We start from the raw sequence: 22,265 nt of genomic DNA on the forward strand, positions 1-22,265 counted from the left end.
TACATGCCCATCTTAACCTTTGTTTGCAGAGGTCTCCCTCTGTCTTACTCAGTTCCAGAAGTGTTTTCAGGGTTCCTGGTTCTCAACAGCCCACCAGGGAGGTCTGCACTTTCCTGGTACCCACAATTCACCTTAGTTGTCATTGGGATTTTGCTAGGGATTAACCGAATTTGTTTATTGCTTTACATAATGTAAACATTTTAATGATGTTAATTCTTCCAATCCATGAACACAAGATATCTTTTTATTTCTTTGTGTTTTCATTTTCTTTCAAAAATGTCTTACAATTTTTAAAAAGTTTTAAAAAAGATTTATATATTTTTTCATACAGAACTGGAATAAAGGCCAGAGGTACAGGGAGGTGAGAGGATTCACCAGAGACAGTAAGGAGCAGAACAAGCAGATTGAGGAAGTACACTGCTGAGGGGAACAGTGGGCCAGTCAGGAGAGGCCTGCTGCTCCAGGGATCGAACTCCAGGGGGAATCGAACTCAGGGGGGAATCAAATTCAAGGGGGAATAACTCGCACTGAAGCAGCTGCGCCTTGTTTGCCCTGCTGTGCTCTAACCTGCTGCGCCATCAGGGAGGGCCCGTTTTACAGGTTTTAGTATATAGGTCTTTTACTTCTTCATTTAAACTTCCTCCAACACATTTAATTCTTTTGAAGGTAGTCGCAAATGGGATTATTTTCCCAACTTCTCATTCTGCTAGCTCATTATTTTCATAAGGAAATACAACAAGCTTTTTTTTTTTTTTTTTGTAGCCTACCACTTTACTGTATCTGTTTATTTCCAATAGCTTTTTGTTGGAGTCTTTGGAATTTCGATGTATACTTTAAGTAACTCTTACTTAAAGTTAGGCTTTTCACACTATTACCTCCATTCGTTTTTACTTTTGTCTAAGCTATTTAGGAATTTAGGGTTGGGGGAGGGGCTAGAAAATAAGGAAGTAGTTTCTTTCCTACCTTTTCTAAAGCCCACAGGGGTTGCTAATATCAAACTTCTTTCTAACTTGGACCAGGTATCAAATAGAGCCAGGGCTCTTGGTGCAAAACAACAATAGACCATTCTGGTCCATTCTACCATAAGTGACAAAGGTGAAAAAATGTAAGGAGAACCATCGGGGATACTTGTCACATAGGCACAATGTTGCATGGTACAACAGAAATAGCAGGAAGAAGGAAATATCCAGTTTTGCCCATGGGAACATCAGGTTTATCTTGGCTTTGAGGACACACTCATAGTTGCCTATTGCTGTGGCTCATAGATTTATATGGAGGCTCCTTTGGTGTTGGTGGGTCCTTCCCAGTGGCCAAACTCAAGATAGTATCTGAGTTACAGTGACTCTTTTCTGGCCTCCACATCTTGACACATACTCTGATTAGTGAGTAATGGCAAGAAGGTGGAGCTTGTATTAGCAGGATGTTTGGAAAGAAACAAAGATATTAAAGGCAGGAATCAGCATTTCCCTAGGTTCTTTCTTAAAATACATGTTTGTCTTGGGGACTGCTGACTCACCTCAGGCCGGGATTTCCATCTCAGAGTTACATTCCCAAGAGTGCCTGGGAAAACCAGCTCATTCCCTACCTAGAATATCCACAGAAACATCTGCTTGAACTTATTAAAAAGTCCAAATAACCAACTGTCAACCCCTCATTGTTTTCATGCCAGGACACATTCCTCTGGACTGACACACTCACTTCCCAGGGACTCACCCCTGCATGCCCCATGTGTCTGAGAGACTGTGAACTGATTTTGATGATAATTTGAAGAGCCTCTTATATTTTAGTTGATTTAACCTTCTCACATAAATAGAAGACTTCTCTGTGGGGAATCATGGAATGACTACTGACTCACTAAATAAACAGGAAGCAGAAAGAAAAAAACCCAGTTAATTCCACTACTTTCTTCTCTTCATGTACAGGTAGCTCAAATTTGTAGAAAATCATCTGGCTTTGGAGTTAACAGACCCAGAGGCTCAACTCGTCATCATGCCACACATCATGTGACATAAGTTAGGTTTGTTGGCCTTTCAGGGCCTCAGTTTCCTCTTCCATAAAATGAGTTTACTAATAGCTATACTTTCAACTACATAAAGATCTTAAGAGAGCTTAATAAAATACTAAGGTAGGAAGACATCTTAAAGAGTATCGAATACTTAAATTTCCTCCTATAATAGCACTCCCAATAAGTCACATCACTGATCCTTGTTCTGTTTCTGTGATGGGGTAAGAGTCCCCTGATAACTCCCGCTTTTCTATAAGATCATTCTCATCCCATATAATTATAGTATTTTGTCTCACTTTAAAAAGCAAAAGGAAGACACAACAATAACAATATCAACAATAATGAAATACTTTTTTTTTTCTTTAGCCCCAGATAAGAATACCAAAGGAAACTTAAAAATTCAGTAACCTCTTCAAGGTCACAGACCTGGGAGTGGTGGCATTAAGTTCAAACCCAGTTGGCACACTGCTAATTAGTTCTCACTTAAAGGTGGGAGTGATGACTCATGTAGCAAGCTGCAAAGTCTTCCAACAGAAGGAGATACTTATGTCCACCTCTCACAGCATCCCTTTTGATACACAAACCCAGAACAGCTCAGGGCAAGGGGATTTCCTCTCCGGGCATTAGATACTCAGCTACCTCCAGGCCACTGTGGACTTCAGTCATCAGCCTTCTTTCTTTTCTACATTGTTCTGAAATGTCCTCCCAAAGAATGATTCTATTTAGTTCTAAGTCTCCCAGGTACATAAGGTCAAGTTGGAATTTCCAGACCCATCCAGAAAAGTGTGCATCTCCTGCCTCTTGTTTGTGTATCTACTAAAACCAGAGTTTACATTAGTCACATTATCTCTTAATAGTCCTGTTTCAAAAAGGAGATTGGCCCACTTACTTATCTGTCACGGCCTGCATGAACTCGTCCAGCAGTTCATCATAATCCTTCCCACGTACGCGCTGGTGTTTCAGGCCAATGTACAGAGGGTCTCTGAGCAGCTCCTGGAACAGACAGCATCCATTTCCTTAATAAGGGCTCTTGCTTAATGGGAAGGACCAATGTTTGGGGGTGAGAGGAAGTAGGAAGTCATCTCCCTCCAAATATCAAATCTGGAAGGTCTGGAGGCTACCGCCCTGACTGAGCCTTTTGGAAATAGGAAATTTTGAGTCAGATAAACATTTCTCAAAAATTCTCAAAACTTCTGATTTTAGATTGGATTTATTTCAGATATTTCCACAGTGGCAATACTGGCATTTTGGTTTGAATAACTCTTTGATGTGAGTGCTGAATTGCAAATTATAGGATGTCTAGCCTCTAGCCACTGGAAGTCAGTGTATTCCCAGACATGACAATGAAAAATGTCTGGTTATTGCCAAATATCTTCTTGGGGTCCATCTTGTCCCTGGTTGAGAATGGCTGTAAGCAGTATCTTGATTGAGGTATTAGGTCTTCCCAAAGCCACTGTTCTGGAACTCAAGTAGAAATCTGCTCATTAATTAATTAATTCATTCATTAATTCAGTTATTCAATAAAATCTTTGAATACTTACCATGTGCCCAGCATCATGCTAAACTCTAGGGATACAAGGATAGAGTGATAGAACCAGAAATTTATGTTTAACACAGATGTTCCTGTTCACACCATCCTGTGTGAGGACATCCCCCACCCTCACCTACTACAGTTCTTTCTGTCATGTCAGTCAAACACTGTCTACCATTGATCTGGTGACCATTTTCACTGACCCACTCCTAGCTGCCTCTCCCACTCCCAACATCTCAGAATCACTGGACTCACTCACTCATGCGTAGCATATCTATAGATTAAGTGTCACTGATGACTTTGTGGGGGACTTATAGATGAGGAGAAAATGGTTATTGTCGTCAATGTGCTGGCATCCAATCAAATGGCTCATGACTAAATGTGCAAACGCTCCTAAAGGGTATAGTGACATTGACTACAGGGTACAGTGACTTTGGGACAAAGTGTGGCTCATGGGAGCATGTGGAGGAGTGAAATGGTTCTCACTGGGGATGGGTGGGATGTGTCATGGGGGAAATAGTCAGGCATTAAAAGATTTGCAGATTTTGACAGGATGGCTGGGCTCTCCAGGCTGAGAAGTCAACAAAAAGAAAGGTTGGGGCCTGGAGACAAAAGGAGGAAAAAGTACCTGGTGTGTTTGGGAAACAGGAAGTGTAACCATGGCTCAATGGCTAAATTGCTTTCAGAAACTAAAGCACAAAAGAAAAAATCTTAACTCTTCTCTGAGACTTGCTTTTTCAGACACAGCAGAGGTTGTCATCAGACCTTGAGCAGAGAAACACTAATGCAGAGAAGGTATCCCAGAGATGGGGGACTCAGAAACAGAAGTTAAAATTCTAGTTACTTGAAGAAAAACCTCTTCATAATCCCTCATGTATGAACTTCTCTGTAACTTGTTAATGAATCTCAGGCAAATTCACATTTCCTTACCTTTAGCCTACTCCTTAGCCAATAAAAATTAAAACTTATATAACCTCATTTCTTTTTTTCTTGGGAGATAGATTTTAAATTTAACTCCTATATCTTTGCCAATCAGTTTGCAATGAAGTGTTTTCTTTTCTCAAAACATCAGTTCTGTGCATGCTGGGTAGCAGAAGTAATTCCTTGTGATGCATGTAGTCTTCTGGAATTACCTATTTTTGTGTCTATCTCACCAAAAAGAATATGAGTTCCTGAGGATAAGGATTTATGTTTCTTCATCTCCATTTGAACTATTAAAGGTATAAAGACATAAGGATGAGTAGGATTATAGTCTAAAGTCCCTTCCCCCAGCTACTCCTGTTTTCCCCATTCTGTCCTTCATGGGTGCCTCTCCAGTAAATCTCTTACATATCTATTTCTTAAAGGACCTGAACAGATGCAGAGGTAGGTCTTATTTTCTCCCAGTTTGTAAATGAAGCAACAAGACTCAGAGTAGCTTAACAACCTGTCCAGCTCTCGGGCAGGTAAGCAGAAGAATCAGCATTCAAATTCATGTTCCAGAGTCTGTTATTTAACTACTGAAACATGCTGCTTGGGCAAATCTTCTTAATAATAAGAATTTACTTTTGATAAAGACAGTGCTCTAGGTCCATGAGGTCTTGGTAGCATTGTAGGAGGTGACTGAATAAAGTTCTGGGGGACAGAAAAAAACAGGAAATACGTGCACTTCCAACCCCTCGTAACCAATGCCGTGCCACAGGCGGCCTCAGCACTTTCTTCAAAGCACCATGAGCCCTTGTTAGAAAGGGAGTGCCTGTTAACTTCCTTTCTCAATATCCTCTCACTGGGATACACGTACGTAAGACAATTAAGTGTTCTCCAGCAGTTGTGTGTGTGTGACAGAGGGGGGTTACGTGTCAAACAATGAGATTTTATGTACTTAATGCTACTCTTCCAAATCAAAGTGAAAATTTACATCCACGGAGAAGCAATGAACCTTGTGCCAAGGGGGTAAAATTGGTATAACGACTTGATAGACAGCAAGTCATTACATTTGATGGTTTTGAAGACAGATACGTGCAAGATTATTTAAAGTGAAAAAAGCAAGATACCAACAAAATCATAATTTCAACTATTTGAAACACACACATATAACCTGGAAAGGAGCATACAAAAATGACAAAAATAGTACAACTCTTGGCAGAAACAGAAAATATCTGCATTTCCAGTTCTTGCAGAGATGGGAAGGGCCCATGGTGAATTAAAATTTGTAACATTGCCACTTCACAGATATGATCGGTGCCATGTTAGGTATCAAAAAGTGCATTTCTCAGAACTCTGTGTGCACTTGCTGGGACAAGTCACAATCTCCAGGGGAAAGCAAAACAATAACAGCAGCAACAAAACCAAATTCTCTAGTAGTACTCAGGAATTTTCTTCAAGTACTCAGTATATGAGTATTCAAGAGCAAAGGTCATTCATATGAGTTACCACTGAGATACAAGGAAAATTATAAAAAAATAAAATTTTTTTTTATCTTACCTTTATTTTTTATTTTTTTAAAAAGATTTATTTATTTGTGCATACAGAACTGGGGTACAGGCCAGAGGCTCAGGGGCGGTGAGAGGCCCCACCAGAGACAGAGTGGGGAGCAGAACAGGCAGATCAACGAGGTACACTGCTGAGGGAGCAGCGGTCAGGTCAGGAGAGGTCTGCCACGCCATGTGGTCACCTCTGGGGCAGGCGGGAATTGAACTCATGCAGAAGTGGTTTAAGCTTCTTAGTGCTGTGCTTTAACCCGCTGCGCCACCAGGGAGGGCCTATCTTACTTTTATAATATAATGTTTAATTTCCTAAAATACTGCAAAATCACACATACTAACCAATGCAACAGAAAGCTTCTACATGGAAAAAAAAGCTATAGTGTCTTTTATTTGTGTAGAACTTCCTAGTTTGACTTTCAAGTAATTACCCTATTCATTACCAGTACTTGATCCTCTCTCTTAAGTATTCTCCTTCCCATTTTACAGCTGAGGAAGATCTATCTGTCCAAGCTTGCACAGCCAGAAGTGGCAAAGCTGAAATGAAGCTTTATTTTGATTCCGTCTCAAGACAGGGCGCATTCTACCCCAATAATCTATGCTATAGAGACCAGAAAAAATGGGGGTGGTGCTTCATCCTCCCTGGCCCCCCAGGACAATGCAGTGTGGCTGAGAAGGTTCAGGCATTAACCTGATGAGCAGGCTGGGGGCAATGGGCTGGGGACAGGTCATTTGTGCACATCTAGCTGCTCTGTCTCTACTGTCTAGAGGAAAATTGCTTCTTAAAAGCAGCAGGGGGGCAGCTGGGCGCTTCCACATTCTCCTAGTATGACATGAACAAGTCCCACTGAGTGGCTCCACTGTCACAGTTAGTGCCAATGAAGTGTTGGACTGTAAGACCTGGACTCTTTCCTCACAGCGTTCCTCTGTTCTTGACTCCCACATACAACAGATAGTACTGCTTGTTGGAAACACAGTATGTCTGACTAAATTTGAATGATCAACAGTTTCCATATGTCCCAGGTATTGCATGAGACACATTTTAGACTAAAAATAATTAGCCACTTATCTGAAATAGAAATTGAAATCACATCCTTTATTTTCTTTGCTAAATCTGGCGGCCCTTCCAGGAGAGGCAAAAGGAAGCTGGGAGGCAGTATAGTGCAGTGGAAAGGGCAGTGCTGGGCCTGGTGGCTGTGACAGGGATGGTCTCCCAGCATCCTCAGTATGCCCTGGCTTTAGAACCGAAGAATTTCTGAGATTTGAAATCAGATGCGTTTGAATTTAAGCTCTGTGATGTTGGGCAAGGCATTTAGCTTTCCTTTACTTCATTTTTCTTCTCTGTTAATGAGGATGAAAATGATATTTATCAGACAAAGCCAGTTCTTTGAGGCAAGTGTCTGCTTCCTATTCCCTGTGTCTCTCCAGTGATTCCTATGGGGCTGGGGGATGGCAGGCCTTTACAAAGCAGGTATTGATGTGAGACACCTGAGTCCCTGGAATGGGCTAAGGAGATGTCGAATTAAGAACTATGAAGATTACAAAGATCTTAGAAATCACTTGCCTTAACCTCTTTCAAATGAGTTTTTGAGGCCTAGAAAGATTAAATGAGCTGCCAAGGTCAGCAAGCAAATTTGGTGGGAAAACAACTTCTGGACCAGGGTGTCCCCAGGCGGACCAGCTTACTAGCCATGAGCCTTGTTCTGTTACAGTTACTGAACTGTACAGTTCCCTTTGGAACTAAATATTCCTGTAACTGTAATTCTAGTTAAGGTCTTTTCCAGAGTTGGCGAACTGTAACCTCCTCCTCTGCTGTGGGAGTTAAATGTGCCCTCTGTGGCTGTTGGCCTAACTCTGCCTTCCTAAGATTTTTCATGGAGCCAAAAATGTCATGGATAACAATGGTTTTCTTCTCTTCACTTGCCCTGTCACTGAGCACTTGGCTTAAGCTGGAAGAGAGATGAACCTCCTGGCCCAGAAAAATTATTTATCTTTGTAGTAATAGGCACTTTGAGATGTTACTCCGATGGCATCCGGGGTCTTGGAGACTGTGGGTTGGGTTCATGCTGTGGACCCAGAACCCTTGTCCTCAGAGCTGCAGTGATACCCACTTTGCACTTCATTGAGAGCTCAGCTGAGGCCAAGTCTAAGCTACAAAGGTTCCAAGAAGGACCCCATCAATGTTCACGTGCACAGCACATGCCTCTCATGGCCTCACCAGTGCATGCTGACCATCTGCTAGCTGCAGTAATATGATCTTGCAAGGTAGAAGAACCCTTACTACCCACCTCTAGGAGGGAATCCCATGAGTCTTCCCCAGTCCAGTAATGTCCCAAGACACCTTTACCCGGTGCTATGACCATTCCTGTCCCGTGTTTGTCTTCCCACGCACACACAACTCCCCCGCCCCGACCCCCCGAATAAGATGCTGAGACTCACACAGCATCTCTGTGTGAGTGAATCCATGGAGGTTCAACTTGCACCAGAAGACTCTAAGCCAGGGCCCTCACTCCCACTCTGTCACCCTGAGACTCTTAGCAGAGGTTAGCAGTACTGGGTCTCAATTCAAACCTAGGGGCACTATTTCTGCTTGGGAACTCTGTTTTCTATGTGACATAAATTGATTGAGGACAAATATTTCAGGCTTCTTTTAAAGTGAACAGTCTGCGGTTCTGCTCTGTGTAGAAGAAACAAAAGGCACAAACCAACCCACATCAACCATGATGGTGGCCAGAGCAGCTGCCCTTGGGCACTTCATCATGGGATGTCCCTCCCTCCTTCATGTGATCACTGCTCCAATTATTTATTTTTCCAAATCTCCTTGGAGTTCACATGTAATAGTGACTTCAAGTTCCAGGGCTCAAAATAACAAACGTTTTCCTTCAACAGGAAATAAGGAGGGATGTTTTATGGCCCTGATTAAAGCTCCTGGTGCCTCAGAAGTTTTATAGACACATGCAGATGGTCTAGATATTCTGACACCAGCCCCTCACAGCAGTGCCCTCCTCGCCTCAGTGTGAGCTGAAAGCTGCAAAGCAAGTCTCTGGCGGGCTTGGGGGAGAAAGTGCCTCAAGACTTGTGGGGAGAGGAAGTCTTGCAAACTGATTTGCCAAAAGAAAAAAGAAAAACTTCAGTGGGAGATCACATAGAGATTCATTTGAAAAGGGGTAAAACAGTGTCTTCCCAATTTTAACCTCTTTGTAATTGGATTTTTTTGTGTGTGCTGAGTTCTTTTCTTTTTAAAGATTTATTTATTCATGCATAGAAGAACTGGGGTACAGGCCAGAGGTGTGGGGGGTGAGATGATTCACCAGAGACAGAGTGGGGAACAGAACAGTCAGATCTACTGAAATACACTGCTGAGGGGAGCAAAGGATGATACAGGAGAGGTCTACTGTGCCATGTGGGTCACCTCCCTGGCCAGGGATCAAATTTGTGTTGCAGTGGCTGCGGATAGCTTCATAGTGCTGCACTTTAATCCCTTGCACCACAAGGGAGACCTCTGACTTCTTTTTTAAAAAAGAATTGAATGTATCTTGGTATTGTAGAAATAATGGGAGCTCACTGGAAAAATAATAAGCATAATAAAGTCATAAAGAACATAAAAATTGTTATCCCCATCCAAAAATAACTAAGGCATATATCCTTCTACTTTTTCCTTATAATATATTTTTAAACAAACAAATGCAATGAAACTATTTGCTGGGTTTCTTAAAGAGGCCCTGGCAGGTATTCACTTTTCTTTGGAGGGGGAGGAACATGCATATAGCCTTGGTTTACCAGGACCTGATCCTGAGTGCCCATGAAGAAGGCAACTGTGAGAAATCTCTATTCCCAGTCATCACTACCTCGTCTATGACACAGTGCCAGGCCTCTTGAAGCCATGGAACATGTGACTAGGTACTTGGGGCTGAGGAACTTGGGCTCAAACCCCAGAACTATGGTTAAGTAGTCACCATACTTTGGAGTCTAAATCCTCATCTTTACTGTGGGCAGTCTAGTATCAATACAATTGTAAAAATTAAATGAGACTTACTGATCTAAAGATCTAAAACTATGACTGGCACATGCAGGAATTGCTATTGTTTTTACCGGAAAGGAGACCTACTTTTTTCATCTATATTTCCCAACCTCCTGCTTTCCCAGTGCTGCAAAGTGGGTAAGGCTATGCCCCCTCCCAGCTGGGGAATACCCTGGTCCTTCCTGACAGGAGGCAGCAGGTCCAGGGGACTTACTCTTCCTTCCACACCAAGGGGGAGCAGCCATTCAGAGGTCTCAAGCCCAAGGAGAGACATATGCCCTGTGAGTAGACATAACACATTTGCCACAAAAGTAATTAATTAGGTGACAGTGTGCAAGCACTGACAACTAGAATATTCTACTCACTAATAGCTGCCACTTGTCTATCTCACATCTGGCAGAGTGCTTGACACATAGTAAATACCCAATAAACGTTTGTTAAATAAATGAAGTATTCACAAAATAATCTGCATTGAAAATTTAGAACAAAATTATGATTATAATTAGTAAATAATTACAAATATTGGAATACAAACAAGTATTGGAAGGGACCACAAATTGAATGTGTGGGCAAAATTTTTCCTTTTATATAAAGTTATGTAGGCAATAATTTTTCCCTTCTTTTATAGAGATAACATTGGTTTACAACACTGTACATGAGTTAGTGGAAAAAGGTCACACTTAGACAGATGCCCACCCCACACCCACAATCTAAGCACCCTAGTCTTTGACCATGTTCTCATTTATTGTATTTTCACCTTCCTGATTTTTTTGTCACTTTTTTGTTTAGAGTTTCAAATTCTACATTCTGTTCATTGAGTTTCTTTTTGAGCTCAATAATTTGCTTTTCTGAATTTTGTGGTAATTCTTTAATTAGTTTTTCTAAGTTTTCTTGTATTTCTTTGAGCTGTCCTTCTGAATTCTCTTGTATTATTTTGACTTAAATTTCTGAATTCATCAATCTCTGTGCTGTGTAGACAAAGTCATCCTGAGTTATTATTAGATAAGAAGATACAATCTTCAATCTTTTTTCTTTTTTTGAATTCTGGATAGTAGTTCTCAACTTGTGATGTTATAATCTCTTGTGATTCCTCTCTCTCTCCACAGGGGTTTACTGTGATCCATAAATGCTCAATTTGGCAGGCCTGTTTTCAGGTCTGTTTCCAGGTGGGGTCTGCCTTGGTTCTTATATCAGATTCTAACCTGGTGGTTATTAACGCCTGACCTATTCTTGCTCTCTCTTATCCAGTTCCACCCTTTTTTTTTTTTTTAAAGATTTATTTATTTGTGCATACAGAACTGGGGTACAGGCCAGAGGCTCAGGAGCGGCGAGAGGCCTCACCAGAGACAGAGTGGGGAACAGAACAGGCAGATCGACGAAGTACACTGCTGAGGGGAGCAGCGGGCGGGCCAGGAGAGGTCTGCCACGCCATGTGGTCCCTTCCGGGGCAGGCGGGAATCGAACTCATGCGGAAGTGGCTTTAGATTTTCAGTGCTGTGCTTTAACCCGCTGTGCCACCAGGGAGGGCCCAGTTCCACCCTTTTTGAAACAAGATCTGTCTCTCATTTGATTCATATTGTAGAGAAAGCCTGACTAATCATTCTTTGCCCATTTTTGTTTAGAAATAGAGTCCACGGTGGAGGAAGATTTGCAAAGAATCTTGTCACATTTTCTGGAAAGATATGCTGAAGAATGCATATCAATATAACCTTTTGACAACCAAGTCAAAAATTTTAAAAAATGACCATTCCTTTGCCTTATTATTTCCATTTTTAGGAATTTTAGGAATTTATCTAAAGTAATTAATCAGAGATGGAAACAGAGTATAAAAATGGGTATCAGAATACAGTTTAAAGTGGGGTTTTAACATTAATTTTGATATAGCAAGTTGCTATTAAAATTACATTGTGGAAGAAATGCTAATGACTTGGGAGAAAATTCATGATGAACATTACATTTAAAATAAAAAATCTGTACAGGCTATAGAAATCAAATTTTGGTTTTATAGACTTGGGGGAAAAGGTTGGAAGGGAAAAGGTTTATCTATGACAAGATAAATTAGTGATTAATGATGTTTATGTGACATTATGTGACATTATGTAACATTACCCTGAATATTCTCATTTTCTAAATGACATGTACTGAATTTAAACTGATTAAAAGTCACTGAGAATGAATTGTTGGCTATTTTTTCATGTTCTGTGTCACAAAATACACAACCAATATGGAAGACAAATGCCATGTCCAAGAATGGTGGCACCCACAGCAGACACACTCTTGCCTATAGTTTGATGTCTTTGAATTCCAACCCACCTGAAGCCGGCAGGTGGATTATCACCCATTGTTTTCGTCATTTTTTCTCTCTGGGTTTGCAGGACACTCATTTGCTAAATTCAGAGATTTCAGGCCCTCGTCCTGATGTTTGAAGTCCAAATCCTTTCACAGAGGCAACTACTCTCTAAAATATCAGGAAAAACCCTCAGTTCAGCAGTCACTTCTGTATCTATCAGTGACCCACTTAACTGATGAGAGAGGCCTCCAGAGCAATAGTAACTGCCTGGGGCAATGGGTCAAGGGAGCAAAAACAAAACAAGACAAAACAAAAAACCCAAGCAGGGCAGGGGTCACCATTCACTAAAGCTCTCAAAAAGGTAGGGAACAAGGAGACACAGCAGTGGTTGGGAAGAGGGATGGGCAAACAGGGGAAAATGAGTTCTTAATTCCTGTACTTCCTGAAGAAAGTGGCCCGGAAAATAAATGCAGAAAAAACCATAAAAGTGCCCGCACCCATAGCAACTGTCACCTCTGGCCCCAGCGTTTCTAAGGAGGAAGCATATTACCTCATTGTTGGTGCCAACATCCAGCAGGACAGGCAGGCACTGCTGCGGGTTGACCCCTCCACATGCGGTGTACAGGGCCAACTTGCCCACTGGGATGCCCATGCCATAGCAGCCCAGGTCTCCCAAGCCCAGGATGCGTTCCCCATCAGTAACCACGACGGCCTGGAAAACACAGAGTGACATCCATCAAAACAGCACCTCTGGTGACAAGGCACTCATTTAGCAGCCTCAGTGCAGAAGGTCTCACAGTGAATGCTCACTGGAATGACAGAAGATACTGGAGGATAAAACAGGACAAGGAACTATGGTGATGGTGCATGGGTGACTAGGTGGTGGGAATTTTACGGGGACTACACCTGAGAGGAGAAAGAAATATTGTATAAAGGTAAACAATGATATAAAATATAAATAAATAAATTAAAAAACAAAGCTGATGAAACTGATGGAGAAAATAGAAATAACTACATGATTATGATGGGCATCCATTTTTCCATTCATTTAATACATATTTACCTACTTTGTTTTTACTTTACATAAGACACTATGCCAGATCCTGGGAAAGAGCTTGCTTATCTGCAAAAACACATATACATGAGTCCAGAGGACACAAAGAGAGATGGAACATACATACTTATAATGAGGACTCTGGGAGGAAAGTATGAGTGCATCAGAGCAGCACTCCGGGACAGGAGTTACTTTGTTTAAACCCTGGACAGGAGGAGGTTGCTTATTAGGGTGCAGCTAGAGCAAATGACTTTTTACACAAAAGGAAGTTGAGATCCAGGGTAGAGAAGGGGTATGTAGGTGCTAGGTGGAGAGCAAAGAGGTATAGGTTGCATGAAAGGAGAAAACAAAAAGTCATGCCATGGAGAATACCTCGGGGTGACAATAGAGTTGTTAGGCATCACTCCACCCTTCTGGTTTCTTCTATTCCTAAATGAATTAAGTATATGCGGACACCAATCCCCTCGTAGGAAAATGGTTTTGGGTCAGAACTTCTGACCAACTCTGAACTTGGACGTCCTGGCTGTCCTTTAAGCAATTCATCTACTGGTATGATAGTGGTCAGCCCAATCTGTGCAAGGACAACATGGGTCTGGGGGATAAAGACCACAATTCTTGCCCTGGAAGTTTTTGACTCAGTAACAAGGGGCCATCACAGCCTCTTCTTACTTGTACTTTGTCTCTAGGGTGAGAGTCCTCAAGGCTTGACACTGACTTTTAGTAGAAAATAGGTTTTGAATTTCTTTAAAAACACTCCTTTGTTTTTGGGAATAGGGCTCTGGAGACTGCAACAGCCCCCCAAATAGTCCAATATTTATTGCCATTAGGGAGAATGCTTGCAACCACCATCTCTTCTGATCTCCCATGGCCATGGCAGACCTTCAGTTGTTACCTCACTTAACAACATAACAAACTGAGGCTCTAGCACCTTCATGTCCTATACGTATGTGTTAAGTTTTAGTCATGCCAGGTCTGGATGTTTCCACATTAGTTATCTTAGAAAGATTAGATAACCTCCCAAGCGTACCATGAGGCACCTGGGAATCCAATAATCCTCCTCATTTCTTCCAGGTGTTCTGAAATGACCTATAATCAATCATTCATCTCTACATTTTTTTCTCCCCCAAAGTACCCAGCAATGTAAATTCTGCCCATTCTAATTTTCTGCGACTTTTCCTAGTACTTGGGTGTCTAGCACCAGCAAGCTTGTTCACAAGTCTTGCTTGCTTCCCACAAACATTTATTAATTACTTACTACTTGCCAAGTCCTGTTAGGTGCTACTTAAAGACTTAATGGTGATAGCTTTTGAGTTCTCAGTATTTAAAAAAATGCACATTTTATCTCACCAATCAGCTTAAAGATTAACAGCAAGGATTTTGTAGTCAGATAACCAGTATTTGATTCTAGATTAATTCACACCTCATTGATAATACATTTTGTGTCAGCAGATAACTTTTATGAGTTTCAATTTTTTAAAAAATGAGGATAATAATAACACCTAATTTATCAGGTGATTGTACAGATGAAATAGTGTATGTTTCATTTTTAAACTAGGTGCCTTGTGTAGAGTAAATGATCAGTAAATGGTCTTTGCTCTTATGATTATAGTGATGATTATTGTTTGAGGCAGATTATATCCTAGAACTTTTAAAAGAAGTTCCCAAATTTTATTTGTTTACTTTCAAATATTGAAGTAGCACTGAATTATAAAATTTTCTAGGTTGTAGGCATGCCTCATTATAAAATGTCTGCATACTGGATAGTTTCATTCATAGCAGGAATGTAAGGGATCAGGGAAAATAAAAGTAATTGTAATTAAATAAAAATGAACATCAACTAACAGCTATAAACCAGAGACATTGTACTGGGGAGGAGAGGGGAACAGGATTAAAACCGGGGTGGGAAGAGCACATGGGACAATGGCGATGGCACATGGGTGAAGTGGTGGGGGGAAGTCCATGAGGATTACAACTGACATGAAAAAATGTACAGAATGAGAAAAGATGTAAAAAAAATACAAAAACACTTGCATACACTTTGTTCTATTTCATAAGCTTAATTGTACTCTCCAACACACAATGGACCCTTTTCTCCAGATTTACTCACCTTCCTTCACCCTTATACTAGAACTTTTGATTGATTTATCACTATTTCAGCATTACCACTGTCAGCTCATGCAATTATTATCTGTTATATAAGTGAGAATGAATGGGACGCCAAGAGGAGACAGCTTTTAGGACGGTCTGATGAAGTTCAACAACATTCCAACCTTGACACCTTCATCCATTCTATTGTCATCTCTAAGCAGATGATGCGGACATTGCACTTGGATGCCAAACAGTCCTACCAAATTTCCCCAGGCCTTAACCAAATAAATTCACTTTTTCTGTTCACCTTTTGCCAAGACTTGGCACTACAATCTGGTCCAAGCTGAAACACCTGAGTGGCTGATACCCAGTGGCAGAGGATGCTCCTTGGCGCCATTACCTGGCTGCCTCTCAGCATCTCCTCCTTAGCTTTCAGAACTCTATAGATAGGGAAAGATATAGGAGCTTGGGAAACCTGTTCTCAGCTGCATCTTCTGCCTGCTCAGGGTAATAGCCACTGTGGGAAAGAGTCAGGAATGCTGTTCTCACTCCCCTTTGTGATTTATGCTGGACAGTTCTGAGGCTGGCCCATCCCCTTCTCTCTGAACAAGAGGGCCCCACACAACTTCATAGCCCCCCAGTCCTGAGCTTTGGCTTTATTTCCCATGTAGCCTGCTTTCCTTACGTCTCTCTTTGGGGCACTGCCTTCTGCCTGGAAACCCACAGAAAGTCATCTTTTATCTTCCCAATTAATTCAGTAGTGCCTCTTGAACCAGCCCTCTCTAGTCAAGCAGAAGCCAAGAGGCCAAAAAAACCATGCCTTAAAAAATTACCTCCCCACTAAATCAAAGGGCTCTGGTGACAACATTTTTTTTTTCATGAGTGAGTGCAGGCAATTTACTTAACCTCACATGTTCATCTGAGAAAAGGCACACCCCTGCTATTCTACACCATGGATTTTGGATTTTGGATTTTCTACCCAGATCTGATCGTGGTGATGGTGGGAATGAAAGTGAGGTGAGGGAAGTCTCAGCTCCATGATGTAGGAGTGGTAGAATGAGCAAAGTCCCTACCTAGGAAGAGAGACCTTTACCTCCTCTTTTAAGGCAACTGGAGAAAAAAACTCCAGCATACAAGAGAGTCTGTGGTTTAGAATATTCTGAAACTTTAAAGGACAGTCCAGAGGGTGAGGAAAATAACCTCCTGTAAAATGCAAGTGGACAGGACAGAGTGGGGGCTGGGTTATTCGGGGTAATCTGGTCAGCTCTAATTCACTTATTTACTTGCCAAAGTATAAGCCAAATATTCGGTGCATCTGCTTTTTCCAGAGAGGCCATAACTCCATTTTTAAAGATGAAACCTAATTTTAAAATGTTGCCTACAAGTTCAAAATTTTCAAACATTGAGGATCAAACCAAGGACCAAATCAGCTGGTTGCCTGTTTGTGGCCCATGATTCCCAAGGTAGGGGCCCTTATTCTTTGGGATTCTCTGAGACCTCTGCAAACTCTTCCCTGCACTGCAGTGCTTGCTACAGATACTTGCTCACATGCCCGTCAGCATTACACAGACCTTGTCATAGTTAATGCTCACACTAGGGAAGCAAAAGCTCAGGGAGTTTATCTGCACACGACAGCAGGTAATTTGGAGATTCGAGACCAGAACCCAGGTCTGTCTGATTGCAAATGCAGAAGCTGATTCTTGGACATGTTACTGGTCAAGCAGAGTTTTCTCTGCAGAAAAACAGGATAAAGGGTTGGAGGGTGGAGGTGGGCTTAGACATTCACAGGGAGCGCGGTCAGCCAGTCACTTGAATGTTCCTCATCTGTGGGTTCCTCCCTGCTCGTTCTATTGCAGTTGTTTACAGGCCAGTCTCCAGTAGGCGGTGCCCTCGCGGGGATGGGCCCCCACACCCTGAAGCTCCAGGGAAAGCTTCCAAAGCAGATGTTGGTGAAATGGTTGTTGGATTACAGATGGTTGAGATTCCCATACCTTCTGCTTCCCTCAGAGGTTCTGGGTGTTTAGCTTTATTTGAGGCCTGCATGTGTCCCAGTTCTTCCATGGTGACCCCCAAATCCCTGACACTCTTCTAAAATCATGAAAGTTGCCATCTCCATCTCCTGGTAATTAGCACCTAGTATTTGAAAGGTAATTGAAATCTGTTGAAGTCAGTGGATATTTAGCAGCTAAGGTATTTGGAATTCATATGCTGGTTTCTTAACTTGAGTGAAGCAATTTGGGGTCAGCACTGTGCTTCCTATTCTGCATCTCTCCTGGCAGGGCTGTGGTTGCACTCTGGTAAGTTGAACCCTAACAAGAGAATCAGTTGGAAACTGAAATCCGCCCCATGAGCCCCTGACCAAGTCCTATGTCAGTATAGGAGAGACTTTCTCTTATTGATTGAGTAGAGGTATCTTTTTGTCATTCTTAATTTCTCATAACTTGAACAAAACCAAATTATATGTTGGTGGAGACCCCACCTCTGTGCTCTTGGAACGGTGCCTGGTATGGAAAGATGCTCAACAAGTCCATTCACTGAGTTCATTCAGTTCAGCAAGCGTGTCGGCGTTGGTGGTATAGTGGTTAGCATAGCTGCCTTCCTTCCAGTTCAGCAAGCGAGTACTGAGCACCTACTGTGTACAAAGTCACACAAGATCGAACTGTCCGGAAGGTGTTTGTAGGATTTCAGCAGTGTGACTATGCAGGGAAATCTGGATAGATTTATTTGTTGAGGGTTGCTGGCTCCCTTTAAAATCCTTAAGATTTTATTATAAATTCATCCTAGACACGCTTGCTTCTTCTGGGAGTAGGGCCAAATTCTACAGCATCTGCAGTTACTTGCATGTAACTGGACAGTAAGCAGATGGACAGGAATGAGAAACACAGAGCAGCCTCATACCCACACACAGAGGAATGAAATGAGCCCTTCTCTGTGCGCAGGACTGGAGTCCAGGGGCATTGGCTATGGCTTGGGCCTGGTTCTGAGGGTCAAGATCCTGCTCCACCTGCTCTTGTCCTGAATGCTGCCACTTATTTCAAAGATCTGGAGTGAGAGGGCTACCAAGCCAGGTAAGTAGAGTGTAGATGTACTTGGTGCTAGGGACAGAGGAGGCACAGGGCACCGCAGGAATGGAAGGAAGAGGTTTTGGAGAAAAAAGCAATGATATAGAACCTCAACTTCCTAGGCCAGGCAAGAGGGGGTGGGTACTGCCCTGGGAGGCACTTGCAGGGGTTCAGTGAGCTCCAGCACCTCCCAGCGCATGTGCCAGAAACACCCTCACCAGGCACCAACAAATGTTTTGCATTTTTCCTTCATTTTTTTTATAACAGTTTATCTTTACATCATTTTCCCCTTCATTTTATTTGCAGAAGTGACAATAATATATGCTACATGCCCTCAGACTCTTCTGTAGAAGCCCCTTTGGCCAGAGGTAATCTGGGGATATAGTTATATAGATGCTAACAGATTTCTATAAGGCTGCATGCTAGTTTAAAATTAGCCCTAATTTTACATTTGACATACCTTGTTTATTATATAAAATTGTCTTCTCCTTAAACTTTTTGAGCAAAATTGACACTCTAGGTGTTAGAGTGGCTTGATGCAGATGAGGGGCTGAGCTCCACCCCCTGAGCCAGAAAGGACCCGGTCTGACAACTGTGCAGCATCTCAGTCCCATCTACACTGCGACATCCTGAGCTTCTGTGAAGGAGGCGGAGCTGAGCAGTCGCTGTTGTGAGCCTTTAAAATGGAGTGAGGTATATGGCTCTCCTCTTCTTTTGTTGTTGCTGGAGCTACTGTGGAAGGCACCTGCCCTGCTGGGTGGGTGGGCTTTCCTACCCACCTCCCCGGATAGGGGAGCCCCGACCTCTGCAGCAGCGAATCCCTGCCACACCCTGCCCGCTCTTGTAACTGCGACTCCACCTTGCCGGCTGCCTGGTCAGGGGAACTTTTCTCTCTCTCTCTCCCCCACAGGTTAGAATATATTGTTTTCTTCTCTTTCTTTTGAGAGGTTCTTTTGTTTGTATTTGTGGTGGTGGATGGCCAGACCCAGAACTGGTGAGAGAGGCTCTGACTCTGGTAATTTGTAGACGCTTTGCTGGGTAACGCAGGAAGAAACACCACATTTATTTTGCCACTCTGATTATCTAGCCCCCACTGTACAATCCCCCCCCTGCCCCTTCCCACCTACACTCCTGTGTCCACTCAGGTGTGAAGGCTTTTCTCATCATAGACTTTTTCTCTTGGTGCAGATTATTTCCATAATACATTCTGCCCTCTCCAGGACTTAACTACAAACTCTACCCTTCTGTTCAAGTCCCTGCTCTAAAGCGACCTCTCCTCAAATTCTTCCCAGTGCTCCCTCAGGTTAAAAGCCATCTCTGCCTCTTTGAACACCAGCTCTTTTCTGGATGTTTCCTTCATCTCTGATCAAGTTCCTTCATCCTTGTTAGTCTTTGTGTGTCTTTTTTGTTTTCCTCATAAAAAGTCAGCTGCTGAAGAAGAGGGTCTTACTCTGATTTTTCTGTATCCATGGAAACTGGCAGTGTTTATTTATTATTTAAGTAATATCACACTATAACATTACATAAGTTTCAGGGGTTAATCATGATAAATCAACATCTGTATGTATTATATTAATTTGACCACCCTTCTCCATACCATTGACCTGTTTTATACAATTTACCTATGCCCTCCTTTTTGGTAAATATGTTCTTATTCTTATAGTCTATAGGACTGTTTTTGTTTATTTATGCATTTTGTTTCTTTATGTAGTATGAATGAAAACCATCCAGTGTTTGTCTTTCGCCCCTGCCAGTATGACTTAGCAGGTTGTCATCAAATTCAAGACATATCATCAGACTACGACACTACTATGACCATTACTAAATTTCGCATCGTGTTTGCTTAATTCAACTTCTGCTCGAGGTGCATTTGTGTTTGGCTATGACAGGCCTGTGATCCAGGTCTGAGAAAGGGATGCAGCTTCTTGTCTTCAGCATTTATCCGGCTCTTTTTTATAAATGGGAATGACTGAGGTCCAAGATGAAAGGATTCACCCAACAATAGCACACCAGCAAAGAGAACAGGGTCATACCTTAATGTCATCTTCTGGCCAAGAGTTCAGCATTGTTGCAATGTGGCCTTTGTCATGGATGGTGATAAACAGCCCGCTAGGAGAAACAGAACACAGAGAGACAGTCAGACTAGGTACAGAGCAAAGACCTCCAGTACTGTGTGTCATTGTGTCTCTTAATTTATCCAGAGACATAAGTTTGGGTCTTTTCCCCACACCCTAAAAGTTCAGAGTCCTGCTTTATTACTGTCTGATTATTCCTTTCCAGAGGCAAGATCCTTGCAGGGTAACACTACTGTGTGTGGACACACGGGCCTGTGGCTATGACTGGAACTTGGACACATGGGTTGGCGTGTATATGAGGCCCCTTGCAGTGTGAAAAGGACTGCTCCCTTTTCCTGCTTCATTAAAATCTGAGCATTCTAAATTCCCATCCAATCATGAAGTCATATTTGTAAGGGTAGCAGTATGGAACAAATTTATTTACTCAACTTAGAACTTTTAATAATTAGACCTAGGTAGGTGGACTTGAGATCCAAGACAGGGAATATGTGTTCTGGGCTGGGTGCAGGGAATGACCAATAGATTGTAGCACTTTCTTTTCTTTTTGTTAGATGTGCCCAAGAGAGTGGCTTTTCCTCATAAATGCCAGGGTTAAAAGCTCAATCTGTTTTGCAGGCTGGGAGGTGTAGGGAGATAGTTTTCCCAATTCTCTCTGCCTTGCTTAACCAAAGGACTTCCAAAATATGCTTTTCATGGCTCTATAAGGTGTTCAAATCATGCCCTAGTCATCATTATAAATATCCTTGGCACTGCTCTTTGGCCTCACCAGTCTTATAAAAACTCCAACCCTGAATAAATTCATTTTCTGCTTCCTGTACACTTTAATGCAAGCATTCAAATGCATGAGGACAAAACCTGTCAGGGCAGGGTGACTGGTACCACTATAGATTAATCACTGTCAGCTCAGGGGGATTCTCAACCTGTCCTTCTTCTCACAAATTTCATCCTTTTCAAATTTCATCCTTTCCATTCTGCAAAGACTATTGTATGTATGTATATATTTTTATTAATTTATTTTTTTGAAGTAATATTGATTTATGGCATTAACATTATATTGGCTTCAGATGGACAGCCTCTTCAGTCAACATCTGGGTATGATATCTTCTGACTGCATTCTTGTTTTCATCTATCACCATAGACATGACCCCTGGTGCCTAACTTACTTACCTCTCTTCCTCCTTCCTTCTGGCAACTACTATTTTATTCTTATAGACTTGGAGGTTTTTTTGTTTGTTTTATTTAGTTCATTTGTTTTGTTTCTTTATGTAGCACATGTTTGAAATTAGATAGTGTTTATCTTTCTCCTTGAAAAGACTATTTTAAAAATTTATCAGATCCCAAATTTCCAACTCTCTTGCCTTTTCATCCTCATCATTAGTGATCTCACCTATGATGCCATAAGAAGCCATTGGAGGGCATCTCTGGCAGGTTTCTACCACCAGAATTACAAGCTTCTGCCTCTACAGCCAACTACTTTGCTCTTCCTGTTCCAAAGAATATTATAGAACTTTATACAGAGGATAATTCTTTCTCTCTCTCTCCTTTTCTTTTCTCCCCTCTACCCCACCTCACAACAGCCCTGAGTTATGATGCATCTTACTTCTGGTTTCTGGTAGTGGCACATTATTCGGACAGGATAACCTTTCTTTAGATAACCACAACAGAAGTGCTAATATT

General features: G+C 42.0%; 1 protein-coding gene across 1 annotated transcript in view; it reads right to left on the bottom strand.

Annotated features, from left to right (window-relative positions):
* ME3 (malic enzyme 3, NADP(+)-dependent, mitochondrial) overlaps positions 1-22,265 on the bottom strand; it is a 189,255-nt gene that overhangs the window by 44,486 nt on the left and 122,504 nt on the right. Inside the window, exons 4-6 of the mRNA XM_004683273.2 lie at positions 20,547-20,622; positions 12,860-13,021; positions 2,895-2,998 (exon numbers count right to left, since the gene is read on the bottom strand). Of these exons, the coding sequence (XP_004683330.1) occupies positions 2,895-2,998; positions 12,860-13,021; positions 20,547-20,622 (342 nt within the window). The remainder of the gene's footprint in view (positions 1-2,894; positions 2,999-12,859; positions 13,022-20,546; positions 20,623-22,265) is intronic.

This window comes from Condylura cristata, unplaced genomic scaffold (assembly GCF_000260355.1).
Source record: "Condylura cristata isolate star-nosed mole 26May11 unplaced genomic scaffold, ConCri1.0 scaffold00015, whole genome shotgun sequence".
NCBI classification, from domain to species: Eukaryota; Metazoa; Chordata; class Mammalia; order Eulipotyphla; family Talpidae; genus Condylura; species Condylura cristata.